Source organism: Procambarus clarkii, chromosome 86 (genome assembly GCF_040958095.1).
Source record: "Procambarus clarkii isolate CNS0578487 chromosome 86, FALCON_Pclarkii_2.0, whole genome shotgun sequence".
NCBI classification, from domain to species: Eukaryota; Metazoa; Arthropoda; class Malacostraca; order Decapoda; family Cambaridae; genus Procambarus; species Procambarus clarkii.
Window position 1 is genome coordinate 5,048,667 of NC_091235.1, and position 12,791 is coordinate 5,061,457.

The 12,791-nt window shown below is 52.4% G+C and overlaps 1 protein-coding gene across 38 annotated transcripts in view; it reads right to left on the reverse strand.

The window, feature by feature from the left end:
* LOC123768787 (prominin-1) overlaps window positions 1–12,791 on the reverse strand; it is a 274,739-nt gene that overhangs the window by 85,347 nt on the left and 176,601 nt on the right. For all 38 annotated transcript variants that reach the window (XM_069317047.1, XM_069317036.1, XM_069317029.1 and 35 more), the window contains exons 3-4: window positions 9,542–9,839; window positions 4,020–4,140 (exon numbers count right to left, since the gene is read on the reverse strand). In XM_069317047.1, coding sequence (XP_069173148.1) covers window positions 4,020–4,140; window positions 9,542–9,839 — 419 coding nt within the window. The remainder of the gene's footprint in view (window positions 1–4,019; window positions 4,141–9,541; window positions 9,840–12,791) is intronic.

Below are 12,791 nucleotides of genomic sequence, written 5' to 3' on the forward strand. Positions count from 1 at the left end.
CTTATTAAATCCTCCTGGACTTATTACAGGTATTGCAGTTAGTTTGAACTTTAATGAGCTTGTGGTCCGAGTGTGTAGTATCCGAGATTGTAATATGTCTTGATTATTTCTTCATTGTTTGAAAAGATCGGATCGAGTGTGTTCTCGTTCCTAGTTAGCCGTCATCTGTTGGATAAGCGAAAATTTATCACAGAATCTCAGTAGTTCTCTGACCTGTGGTTGATTATCTAGTGGTTAAGTTCCTGTTAATGTTGTTTGCCGTTCTCCATCTTAAATTGGGTAGATTGAAGTCTCCAAGAAAGCTAATGACGGGACATTATCAAGGTAGGATTAAAACTGAAATAAGTTTGTGGATGTAAAACACACACAAAGGGATGAGGCAGCTCCAGCTATTCTTACCCCGAAAGGTATAATGTTATCAAGGCTCTAAGTGGCGTATTCAACTGCTTCATCTGGCGGTTTATATATTAGAATAATAATTAAGTTAATTATGTCTACATTAACTCCTAATACCTTTACCACCTCATTGGTAGAGTTCAGAAGCTCTGTGCACACATTCTTGATATACAGACTACCTACTCCTAAGGGGCCTGACGGTCGAGTGGACAGCGCTTGGGATTCGTAGTCCGAAGGTTCCGGGTTTGATCCCCGGCGGAAGCGTTAACAAATGGGCAGTTTCTTATACCTCGATGCCCCCTGTTACCTAGCAGTAAATAGGTACCTGGGAGTAAGACAGCTGCTTCCTAGGGGTGTGTAACAAAAAATTTGGCCTGGTCGAGGACCGGGCCGCGGGGACGCTAAGCCCCGAAATCATCTCAAGATAAGATAACGACTTCGTGTACATATAGTCATAATCAGAAGGATTCTGTAATTAATGTGTTATTCACATTATTTAAGCAGACCGTCCTCAGGGTAAAGTAACTATGTCGTAACTACCTTCACAAGATTGTCACTTGCTTAGCTAAACGAACTCTGGCGTTCAGTCCCTGAGCCCATTATGTGCCTCTGCAACCCTTCCCACCACCGCCCACGGCATGGGGATGGGGTTCATAATAAAGAAATTGAATTTAGTCTCCCTGGTTCAATACTTGGATATTAATCTATATATTTGTTACGCTCAGAACACTTAATAAGGTTTCAGTAATAGTATATTTGTAAACTGACCAGTGAACCTTTGTCCAAAACACACAATATCATCAAGTTATAAATGTATTGTATAATAAATCCGGGGTCTAAAATCTAAATTGTATGTGATATAATCTTTTTCTTTATTAACCTGCAAGGAAAAATATCTTCCGTGTCAAATTATAGGGGATACTTTAGCAGCATGCGATTGTAGCATCGTTCTAAGTGTATATTAGATTATATAGCAAATTACAACCACGAGTTTGGGTAGATATAAGTAGACGCTGCCAACCATCGACCAGTAGAACATCTGCCTTTCCTTTATTCTTAAGAGCAGTGGAACCGCTGCTCTTAACCTCTGCGGTGGAGAGGCAGAGGAGCACCACAGGGGGGAGAGGCAGAGGAGCACCACAGGGGGGAGAGGCAGAGGAGCACCACAGGGGGGAGAGGCAGAGGAGCACCACAGGGGGGAGAGGCAGAGGAGCACCACAGGGGGGAGAGGCAGAGGAGCACCACAGGGGGGAGAGGCAGAGGAGCACCACAGGGGGGAGAGGCAGAGGAGCACCACAGGGGGGAGAGGCAGAGGAGCACCACAGGGGGGAGAGGCAGAGGAGCACCACAGGGGGGAGAGGCAGAGGAGCACCACAGGGGGGAGAGGCAGAGGAGCACCACAGGGGGGAGAGGCAGAGGAGCACCACAGGGGGGAGAGGCAGAGGAGCACCACAGGGGGGAGAGGCAGAGGAGCACCACAGGGGGGAGAGGCAGAGGAGCACCACAGGGGGGAGAGGCAGAGGAGCACCACAGGGGGGAGAGGCAGAGGAGCACCACAGGGGGGAGAGGCAGAGGAGCACCACAGGGGGGAGAGGCAGAGGAGCACCACAGGGGGGAGAGGCAGAGGAGCACCACAGGGGGGAGAGGCAGAGGAGCACCACAGGGGGGAGAGGCAGAGGAGCACCACAGGGGGGAGAGGCAGAGGAGCACCACAGGGGGGAGAGGCAGAGGAGCACCACAGGGGGGAGAGGCAGAGGAGCACCACAGGGGGGAGAGGCAGAGGAGCACCACAGGGGGGAGAGGCAGAGGAGCACCACAGGGGGGAGAGGCAGAGGAGCACCACAGGGGGGAGAGGCAGAGGAGCACCACAGGGGGGAGAGGCAGAGGAGCACCACAGGGGGGAGAGGCAGAGGAGCACCACAGGGGGGAGAGGCAGAGGAGCACCACAGGGGGGAGAGGCAGAGGAGCACCACAGGAGCACCACAGGGGGGAGAGGCATAGGAGCACCACAGGGGGGAGAGGCATAGGAGCACCACAGGGGGGAGAGGCATAGGAGCACCACAGGGGGGAGAGGCAGAGGAGCACCACAGGGGGGAGAGGCAGAGGAGCACCACAGGGGGGAGAGGCAGAGGAGCACCACAGGGGGGAGAGGCAGAGGAGCACCACAGGGGGGAGAGGCAGAGGAGCACCACAGGGGGGAGAGGCAGAGGAGCACCACAGGGGGGAGAGGCAGAGGAGCACCACAGGGGGGAGAGGCAGAGGAGCACCACAGGGGGAGAGGCAGAGGAGCACCACAGGGGGGAGAGGCAGAGGAGCACCACAGGGGGGAGAGGCAGAGGAGCACCACAGGGGGGAGAGGCAGAGGAGCACCACAGGGGGAAGAGGCAGAGGAGCACCACAGGGGGAAGAGGCAGAGGAGCACCACAGGGGGAGAGGCAGAGGAGCACCACAGGGGGAGAGGCAGAGGAGCACCACAGGGGGAGAGGCAGAGGAGCACCACAGGGGGAGAGGCAGAGGAGCACCACAGGGGGAGAGGCAGAGGAGCACCACAGGGGGAGAGGCAGAGGAGCACCACAGGGGGAGAGGCAGAGGAGCACCACAGGGGGGAGAGGCAGAGGAGCACCACAGGGGGGAGAGGCAGAGGAGCACCACAGGGGGGAGAGGCAGAGGAGCACCACAGGGGGGAGAGGCAGAGGAGCACCACAGGGGGGAGAGGCAGAGGAGCACCACAGGGGGGAGAGGCAGAGGAGCACCACAGGGGGGAGAGGCAGAGGAGCACCACAGGGGGAGAGGCAGAGGAGCACCACAGGGGGGAGAGGCAGAGGAGCACCACAGGGGGGAGAGGCAGAGGAGCACCACAGGGGGAGAGGCAGAGGAGCACCACAGGGGGGAGAGGCAGAGGAGCACCACAGGGGGAGAGGCAGAGGAGCACCACAGGGGGAGAGGCAGAGGAGCACCACAGGGGGAGAGGCAGAGGAGCACCACAGGGGGAGAGGCAGAGGAGCACCACAGGGGGAGAGGCAGAGGAGCACCACAGGGGGGAGAGGCAGAGGAGCACCACAGGGGGGAGAGGCAGAGGAGCACCACAGGGGGGAGAGGCAGAGGAGCACCACAGGGGGAGAGGCAGAGGAGCACCACAGGGGGAGAGGCAGAGGAGCACCACAGGGGGAGAGGCAGAGGAGCACCACAGGGGGAGAGGCAGAGGAGCACCACAGGGGGGAGAGGCAGAGGAGCACCACAGGGGGAGAGGCAGAGGAGCACCACAGGGGGGAGAGGCAGAGGAGCACCACAGGGGGGAGAGGCAGAGGAGCACCACAGGGGGGAGAGGCAGAGGAGCACCACAGGGGGAGAGGCAGAGGAGCACCACAGGGGGAGAGGCAGAGGAGCACCACAGGGGGAGAGGCAGAGGAGCACCACAGGGGGAGAGGCAGAGGAGCACCACAGGGGGGAGAGGCAGAGGAGCACCACAGGGGGAGAGGCAGAGGAGCACCACAGGGGGGAGAGGCAGAGGAGCACCACAGGGGGAGAGGCAGAGGAGCACCACAGGGGGAGAGGTGGGCCAGACAACACTACCTACACCCTAAGAGCCTCGACCCCCACCACACACACAAGAAGGTACTCACATTGTCGGTGTTGTTGAGAAAGAGCTTGGTGTCGTGGACGGCGAGGGCCAGGTCCCGGGGCAAGCCCTGCACCCCGTCCTCCATCCTGGCGTTGGTCACGAAGGAACACACCAGACCAAGCCTGCAGGCAACACAAACACACACCTGTAAACTATATCTGTAAGGCACTTGCAACACACGCCAGCATACATCTAAAACGCTCCAGCGACTTACTCTTTCATAAAGTTGTGTTAATTTCTGAACATAATGAGGGAGAGAAACAGTACACCAGCAACACAGCCACAAGGACAGTACACACCACCAACACAGCCACAAGGACAGTACACACCACCAACACAGCCACAAGGACAGAACACACCACCAGCAACAACACAGCCACAAGGACAGTACACACCACCAACAACGCAGCCACAAGGACAGTACACACCACCAACACAGCCACAAGGACAGAACACACCACCAGCAACAACACAGCCACAAGGACAGAACACACCACCAGCAACAACACAGCCACAAGGACAGTACACACCAACAACAACACAGCCACAAGGACAGTACACACCAACAACACAGCCACAAGGACAGTACACACCAGCAACAACACAGCCACAAGGACAGTACACACCAGCAACAACACAGCCACAAGGACAGTACACACCACCAACAACACAGCCACAAGGACAGTACACACCACCAACACAGCCACAAGGACAGAACACACCACCAGCAACAACACAGCCACAAGGACAGTACACACCAGCAACAACATAGCCACAAGGACAGTACACACCACCAGCAACAACACAGCCACAAGGACAGTACACACCACCAACAACGCAGCCACAAGGACAGTACACACCACCAGCAACGCAGCCACAAGGACAGTACACACCACCACCAACGCAGCCACAAGGACAGTACACACCACCACCAACACAGCCACAAGGACAGTACACACCACCAGCAACAACACAGCCACAAGGACAGTACACACCACCAGCAACGCAGCCACAAGGACAGTACACACCAACAACACAGCCACAAGGACAGTACACACCACCAACAACACAGCCACAAGGACAGTACACACCAACAACACAGCCACAAGGACAGTACACACCACCACCAACACAGCCACAAGGACAGTACACAACAACAACACAGCCACAAGGACAGTACACACCAACAACACAGCCACAAGGACAGTACACACCACCACCAACACAGCCACAAGGACAGTACACACCACCAGCAACACAGCCACAAGGACAGTACACACCACCAGCAACACAGCCACAAGGACAGTACACACCACCACCAACACAGCCACAAGGACAGTACACACCACCAGCAACACAGCCACAAGGACAGTACACACCAACAACAACACAGCCACAAGGACAGTACACACCAACAACACAGCCACAAGGACAGTACACACCAACAACACAGCCACAAGGACAGTACACACCACCAGCAACACAGCCACAAGGACAGTACACACCAGCAACGCAGCCACAAGGACAGTACACACCAGCAACACAGCCACAAGGACAGTACACACCAACAACACAGCCACAAGGACAGTACACACCAACAACACAGCCACAAGGACAGTACACACCACCAGCAACACAGCCACAAGGACAGTACACACCAGCAACGCAGCCACAAGGACAGTACACACCACCAACAACACAGCCACAAGGACAGTACACACCAGCAACGCAGCCACAAGGACAGTACACACCACCAGCAACGCAGCCACAAGGACAGTACACACCAACAACACAGCCACAAGGACAGTACACACCACCAGCAACACAGCCACAAGGACAGTACACACCAGCAACGCAGCCACAAGGACAGTACACACCAGCAACACAGCCACAAGGACAGTACACACCACCAGCAACGCAGCCACAAGGACAGTACACACCAGCAACACAGCCACAAGGACAGTACACACCACCAGCAACGCAGCCACAAGGACAGTACACATCAGCAACAACACAGCCACAAGGACAGTACACACCACCACCAACACAGCCACAAGGACAGTACACACCAACAACACAGCCACAAGGACAGTACACATCAGCAACAACACAGCCACAAGGACAGTACACATCAGCAACAACACAGCCACAAGGACAGTACACACCAACAACACTGCCACAAGGACAGTACACACCACCAGCAACGCAGCCACAAGGACAGTACACATCAGCAACAACACAGCCACAAGGACAGTACACACCAACAACACAGCCACAAGGACAGTACACACCAACAACACAGCCACAAGGACAGTACACACCACCAGCAACGCAGCCACAAGGACAGTACACACCAACAACACAGCCACAAGGACAGTACACACCAACAACACAGCCACAAGGACAGTACACACCACCACCAACACAGCCACAAGGACAGTACACACCAACAACACAGCCACAAGGACAGTACACACCAACAACACAGCCACAAGGACAGTACACACCACCACCAACACAGCCACAAGGACAGTTCACACCAACAACGCAGCCACAAGGACAGTACACACCAACAACGCAGCCACAAGGACAGTACACACCAACAACGCAGCCACAAGGACTGTACACACCAACAACGCAGCCACAAGGACAGTACACACCAACAACACAGCCACAAGGACAGTTCACACCAACAACGCAGCCACAAGGACAGTACACACCAACAACGCAGCCACAAGGACAGTTCACACCAACAACGCAGCCACAAGGACTGTACACACCAACAACGCAGCCACAAGGACAGTACACACCAACAACACAGCCACAAGGACAGTACACACCAACAACACAGCCACAAGGACAGTACACACCACCACCAACACAGCCACAAGGACAGTTCACACCAACAACGCAGCCACAAGGACAGTACACACCAACAACGCAGCCACAAGGACAGTACACACCAACAACGCAGCCACAAGGACAGTACACACCAACAACAACAACACAGCCACAAGGACAGTACACACCAACAACACAGCCACAAGGACAGTACACACCACCAGCAACACAGCCACAAGGACAGTACACACCAACAACACAGCCACAAGGACAGTACACACCAACAACACAGCCACAAGGACAGTACACAACAACAACACAGCCACAAGGACAGTACACACCAACAACACAGCCACAAGGACAGTACACACCACCAGCAACACAGCCACAAGGACAGTACACACCAACAACACAGCCACAAGGACAGTACACAACAACAACACAGCCACAAGGACAGTACACACCAACAACACAGCCACAAGGACAGTACACACCAACAACGCAGCCACAAGGACAGTACACACCAACAACGCAGCCACAAGGACAGTACACACCAACAACAACAACACAGCCACAAGGACAGTACACACCAACAACAACAACACAGCCACAAGGACAGTACACACCAACAACACAGCCACAAGGACAGTACACACCAACAACACAGCCACAAGGACAGTACACACCAACAACACAGCCACAAGGACAGTACACACCACCAGCAACACAGCCACAAGGACAGTACACACCAACAACACAGCCACAAGGACAGTACACACCAACAACGCAGCCACAAGGACAGTACACACCAACAACGCAGCCACAAGGACAGTACACACCAACAACACAGCCACAAGGACAGTACACACCAACAACGCAGCCACAAGGACAGTACACACCAACAACGCAGCCACAAGGACAGTACACACCAACAACACAGCCACAAGGACAGTACACACCACCAGCAACACAGCCACAAGGACAGAACACACCACCAGCAACAACACAGCCACAAGGACAGTACACACCACCAGCAACAACACAGCCACAAGGACAGTACACACCAACAACAACAACACAGCCACAAGGACAGTACACACCAACAACGCAGCCACAAGGACAGTACACACCAGCAACACAGCCACAAGGACAGTACACACCACCAGCAACAACACAGCCACAAGGACAGTACACACCACCAGCAACAACACAGCCACAAGGACAGTACACACCAACAACAACAACACAGCCACAAGGACAGTACACACCAACAACGCAGCCACAAGGACAGTACACACCAACAACGCAGCCACAAGGACAGTACACACCAACAACAACAACACAGCCACAAGGACAGTACACACCAACAACGCAGCCACAAGGACAGTACACACCAACAACGCAGCCACAAGGACAGTACACACCAACAACAACAACACAGCCACAAGGACAGAACACACCAACAACACAGCCACAAGGACAGTACACACCACCAACAACACAGCCACAAGGACAGTACACACCAACAACACAGCCACAAGGACAGTACACACCAACAACGCAGCCACAAGGACAGTACACACCACCACCAACACAGCCACAAGGACAGTACACACCAACAACACAGCCACAAGGACAGTACACACCAACAACACAGCCACAAGGACAGTACACACCAACAACACAGCCACAAGGACAGTACACACCACCAGCAACAACACAGCCACAAGGACAGTACACACCACCAGCAACAACACAGCCACAAGGACAGTACACACCACCAGCAACAACACAGCCACAAGGACAGTACACACCACCAACAACAACACAGCCAAGAGGACAGTACACACCACCAGCAACACAGCCACAAGGACAGTACACACCAACAACAACACAGCCACAAGGACAGTACACACCACCAGCAACACAGCCACAAGGACAGTACACACCAACAACAACACAGCCACAAGGACAGTACACACCAACAACAACACAGCCACAAGGACAGTACACACCACCAGCAACACAGCCACAAGGACAGTACACACCACCAGCAACACAGCCACAAGGACAGTACACACCAACAACACAGCCACAAGGACAGTACACACCACCAACACAGCCACAAGGACAGTACACACCAACAACAACAACACAGCCACAAGGACAGTACACACCAACAACACAGCCACAAGGACAGTACACACCAACAACACAGCCACAAGGACAGTACACACCAACAACACAGCCACAAGGACAGTACACACCAACAACACAGCCACAAGGACAGTACACACCAGCAACAACACAGCCACAAGGACAGTACACACCAGCAACAACACAGCCACAAGGACAGTACACACCAGCAACAGGAGGAGGAGGAGGAGGAGGAGGAGGAGGAGGAGGAGGACCATCACGTCCCAACACTGGAGGGCGCGCCACTCCTGCAGGCGCCTCACATTACCACGCTGGAGACTAAACAATTATCTCGGGCCCAAGTGTTGTCAAGACTGGAACGTGACGGAACGGTAAACAACTTAATTAAATCACGTCCTGTGAGACTCTCCAGGTGAGATGGAAACACAGGTGCACTCAGAAGGTGCGCGCGCGTCTTGTGAGTGACCGAGTGTGGGAAGAGGGGTGAGTGGCACAGGCGGAAGGGGGGCCAAGAATGGTACTCACAGAATAACGACGACAAGGACGGCGAGGAGGGTGCCAAGTGTGGCCCTCTTGCAGGGGTCACGCTTCTTGTCGTAGTGGGGCTCCTGAGCGCCACAGCGGCCGGCGCAGCGGCAGCAGGCGAAGACCAGGCCGGCCAGGGGCATGATGACTATGATGAGGCAGCCTAGGGCCACCAGGGCCACCAGGCCGATGTAGTGCATGCCTATCACGTCCCAGTTGGCCTCCAGCTCCGACACCACGCGCATGGCCTGCTGCCGGTCCAGTGTGGGCTGGGCCAGCTCCTGCGACACCACCGACTCTGAAACACAACACTTGTTAGCACGCCACGTCTGCAACACACACACACACACACACACACACACACACACACACACACACACACACACACACACACACACACCGGGACCAAAGAGCCAGAGCTCAACCCCCGCAAGCACAACTAGGTAAGTCTAGTATCTCCAGGTGTTCACATGAGCCAGCAACACCAAAATAAATAAATCCCCCTCCCCCCCCCCCCCACCAGCACGGCCCACCACCTGGGCCAGGACAGCAACAGGTCAACAACAACAATCTTCCCGCCCCCCTGAAGGTATCTGTCATCCTCCCTCTTGCCCAAGACATTTCAAGGTTACCGTCCAATGCAAGTATACAATTATACGGCATTATTGACCACACGTTAGACTTGTTCCCCCAGGCTTTAAATATACAGGTGCACCTTTAACAGTGTGCGGATCAATATCTGCCGTTATCAATGCCAACATGTGCAACCGTCCCTGCGGTGCACAGCAACATCCGACTGTAGGGTGTGTACGTGTGTGTTAATCCCACCACCTACACCTGTCCTGGTCAGTCCGTTGGTCACTCACATTCAGTCATTGCACTGTTCACGTTTAGCTCTTGGCCATCCTGACTTTGTTAATGTGTGTATTAAGTCTCGTCTATGTTCCATGGAGTCAACATTCTTGTAGTTTCAGGTAGTGTCAATGGATTACCTGTTTCACACATGCCATTCACACATTGAATTGTTGATCTTCCCCAGTTCTGTCATCTCGTCTGCCTTGTTTCAGGTTTTAAGGCCGCGGCAATATTTCAATCGAGTTGGCACCAGTGTTTTGTAGAGTGCCATCACTAGTGTGCCATCACTAGTGTGGCGTCACTGGTGTGCCATCACTGGTGTGCCATCACTGGTGTGCCATCACTGGTGTGCCATCACTAGTGTGGCATTACTGGTGTGGCATCACTGGTCGCAATGTTCTCACAATCCACACTTATTCCACGCCTGTTGCCTTTTGTGGACTCCAAACGTTATCGTCTGACTTCAATACCTTCAGTTTGGTCACTACGAGGAAATCAAACTAGTATCCTGTAATACTTTAAAGATTCTAGATTTTCATAACTCTAAGTTAACATTGTGATCGTCTTAGTTCATTATGTTCATTATGATAGTTCATTATGATTTTGCAACATAAGCAGAAAATCATTTTCAGGTTTGTCCAAATTCAATAGTACCGATTTCTACTTTCTAGTTGCGTTGTCCGTCGGTACATGTATTACGGTCCTCATCCTTCCTATAAGTACTATCAAGACAGACGATTGAGCTGAATATAACCCAACTGAGCTCATAAAGAAAAATTGCCACGTTCCTCTCTTGTGTTTCTGATCAACTGGTCTGTGGTGCCTACCGCAGGCTGGCTGGCACACCAACTATGAACACTAATCCCCAACCGTCCAAGTGATTGGACATCATTCTTTTCCCCTGTCCCATCCCAAATCCTTATCCAGACCCCATCCCAGTGCTGGTTGATACCTGGTTCTGGGAGTTGTTCTACTCCCCAAGTCCGGCCAGAGACCAGGCTTGACTTGTGAGAGTTTGGTCCACCAGGCTGTTGCTTGGAGCGGCCCGCAGGCCCACATACCCACTATATAGTGCTATATAGTCGTAATGACTTGGCGCTTTCCCCTGCTAGCTCCCTCCCTCACTGATAGGTATTTTGTCCAGTGCAGATGTGGTGGTGATCAGGCCAGGCAGGTGTGGTGATCACGCCAGGCAGGTGTGTACAAGGACTGAGAGGATGGACAAGGATATATTTTGGAACAGTTCCTCCACACACACACACACACACACGTTACGTACTCCTAGCAGAATACGTATATAAATTTGAAATAGCATTTTTGTTTCCATTATATCATTGCATGTATATGTACACACATTGTGTTTTGTAAATTGTCGTATGGTGTGGCAGCGTTAGTGGAGACAGGAGCGCGGTTGCGTTGCACACGTCTAGTACCTGTGAGATACGGGAAAGCTGGACCTGTTCAGTTTGGGAGTTCCAGATATCACTTTTATTTAGTTTAGGTAATTGTTTATTTTCTGTAATTAAACAGGTGGCATTATACTTATATATTTTGTAAGTAACTATTATATGTAATTTGCAGTCTTATGTGTTTTGAGAACAAATGGTTGTTCAATTAGTTTTAAATATTAAAAAGTCCTTAGTTTCCATCCCTCATCCTGGGATGAGGCAGACGGGAGGTGAGAATGTGGGTGGCGACAGAGTGAGAGTTCAGTAGCTGAACAGGACTCGAAGGAGTAACATGTGGGAGATAAGTCTGTACATTCATGTTGTGCCATATTTTATTTTGTTATATTAAGTGATATGACAATACTTTCGTTTGTTGTATAAGTTACTTGACCATCTGTGTGTTTATATTATACTGTCTTGAATATATATCTATATAATATTTTGTATCTATTCTTCAGTCCTAAAGGAAGGTTTTTATTTATGTGCTCATTACTTATTAAGGGGTTATACTGGTGATCTGCTTTAGAGAGCAGCAGTGGTATCCCTAGACGTAATTAAAGCTTGGCTGCTTTAGGGTCACGAGCCGTAACGAACGATAGGTAACAAAGAGTTATGGGGGCCTGTCCGGGAGATATTGTTCCCACTTAACCTTAATTATGCTAATCTAACCTTGCCTTCCTAGGTACCAGTGTGTTAAGTGTCTGTGTTTTTCTTAAGAACTATTCCATGTGCCAAGCAAGCTTTCCTGTGTGTCAAGTAACAACGTTTCACGATTTTGAGGTAAGTCATCCTATATATTTTGTTTGTGCAGTGAGGCCAAGCGAATTTTCAGTGTGGTGACAATTTTACAGTGAAGTGTAGTGCAGTGCCATTGTTTTTAATTATTGTTGTGAATCAAGTGCCAAGTGTTAGTAACGATGGAGGAGAAAGTTGCAGCGTTGGTGGCT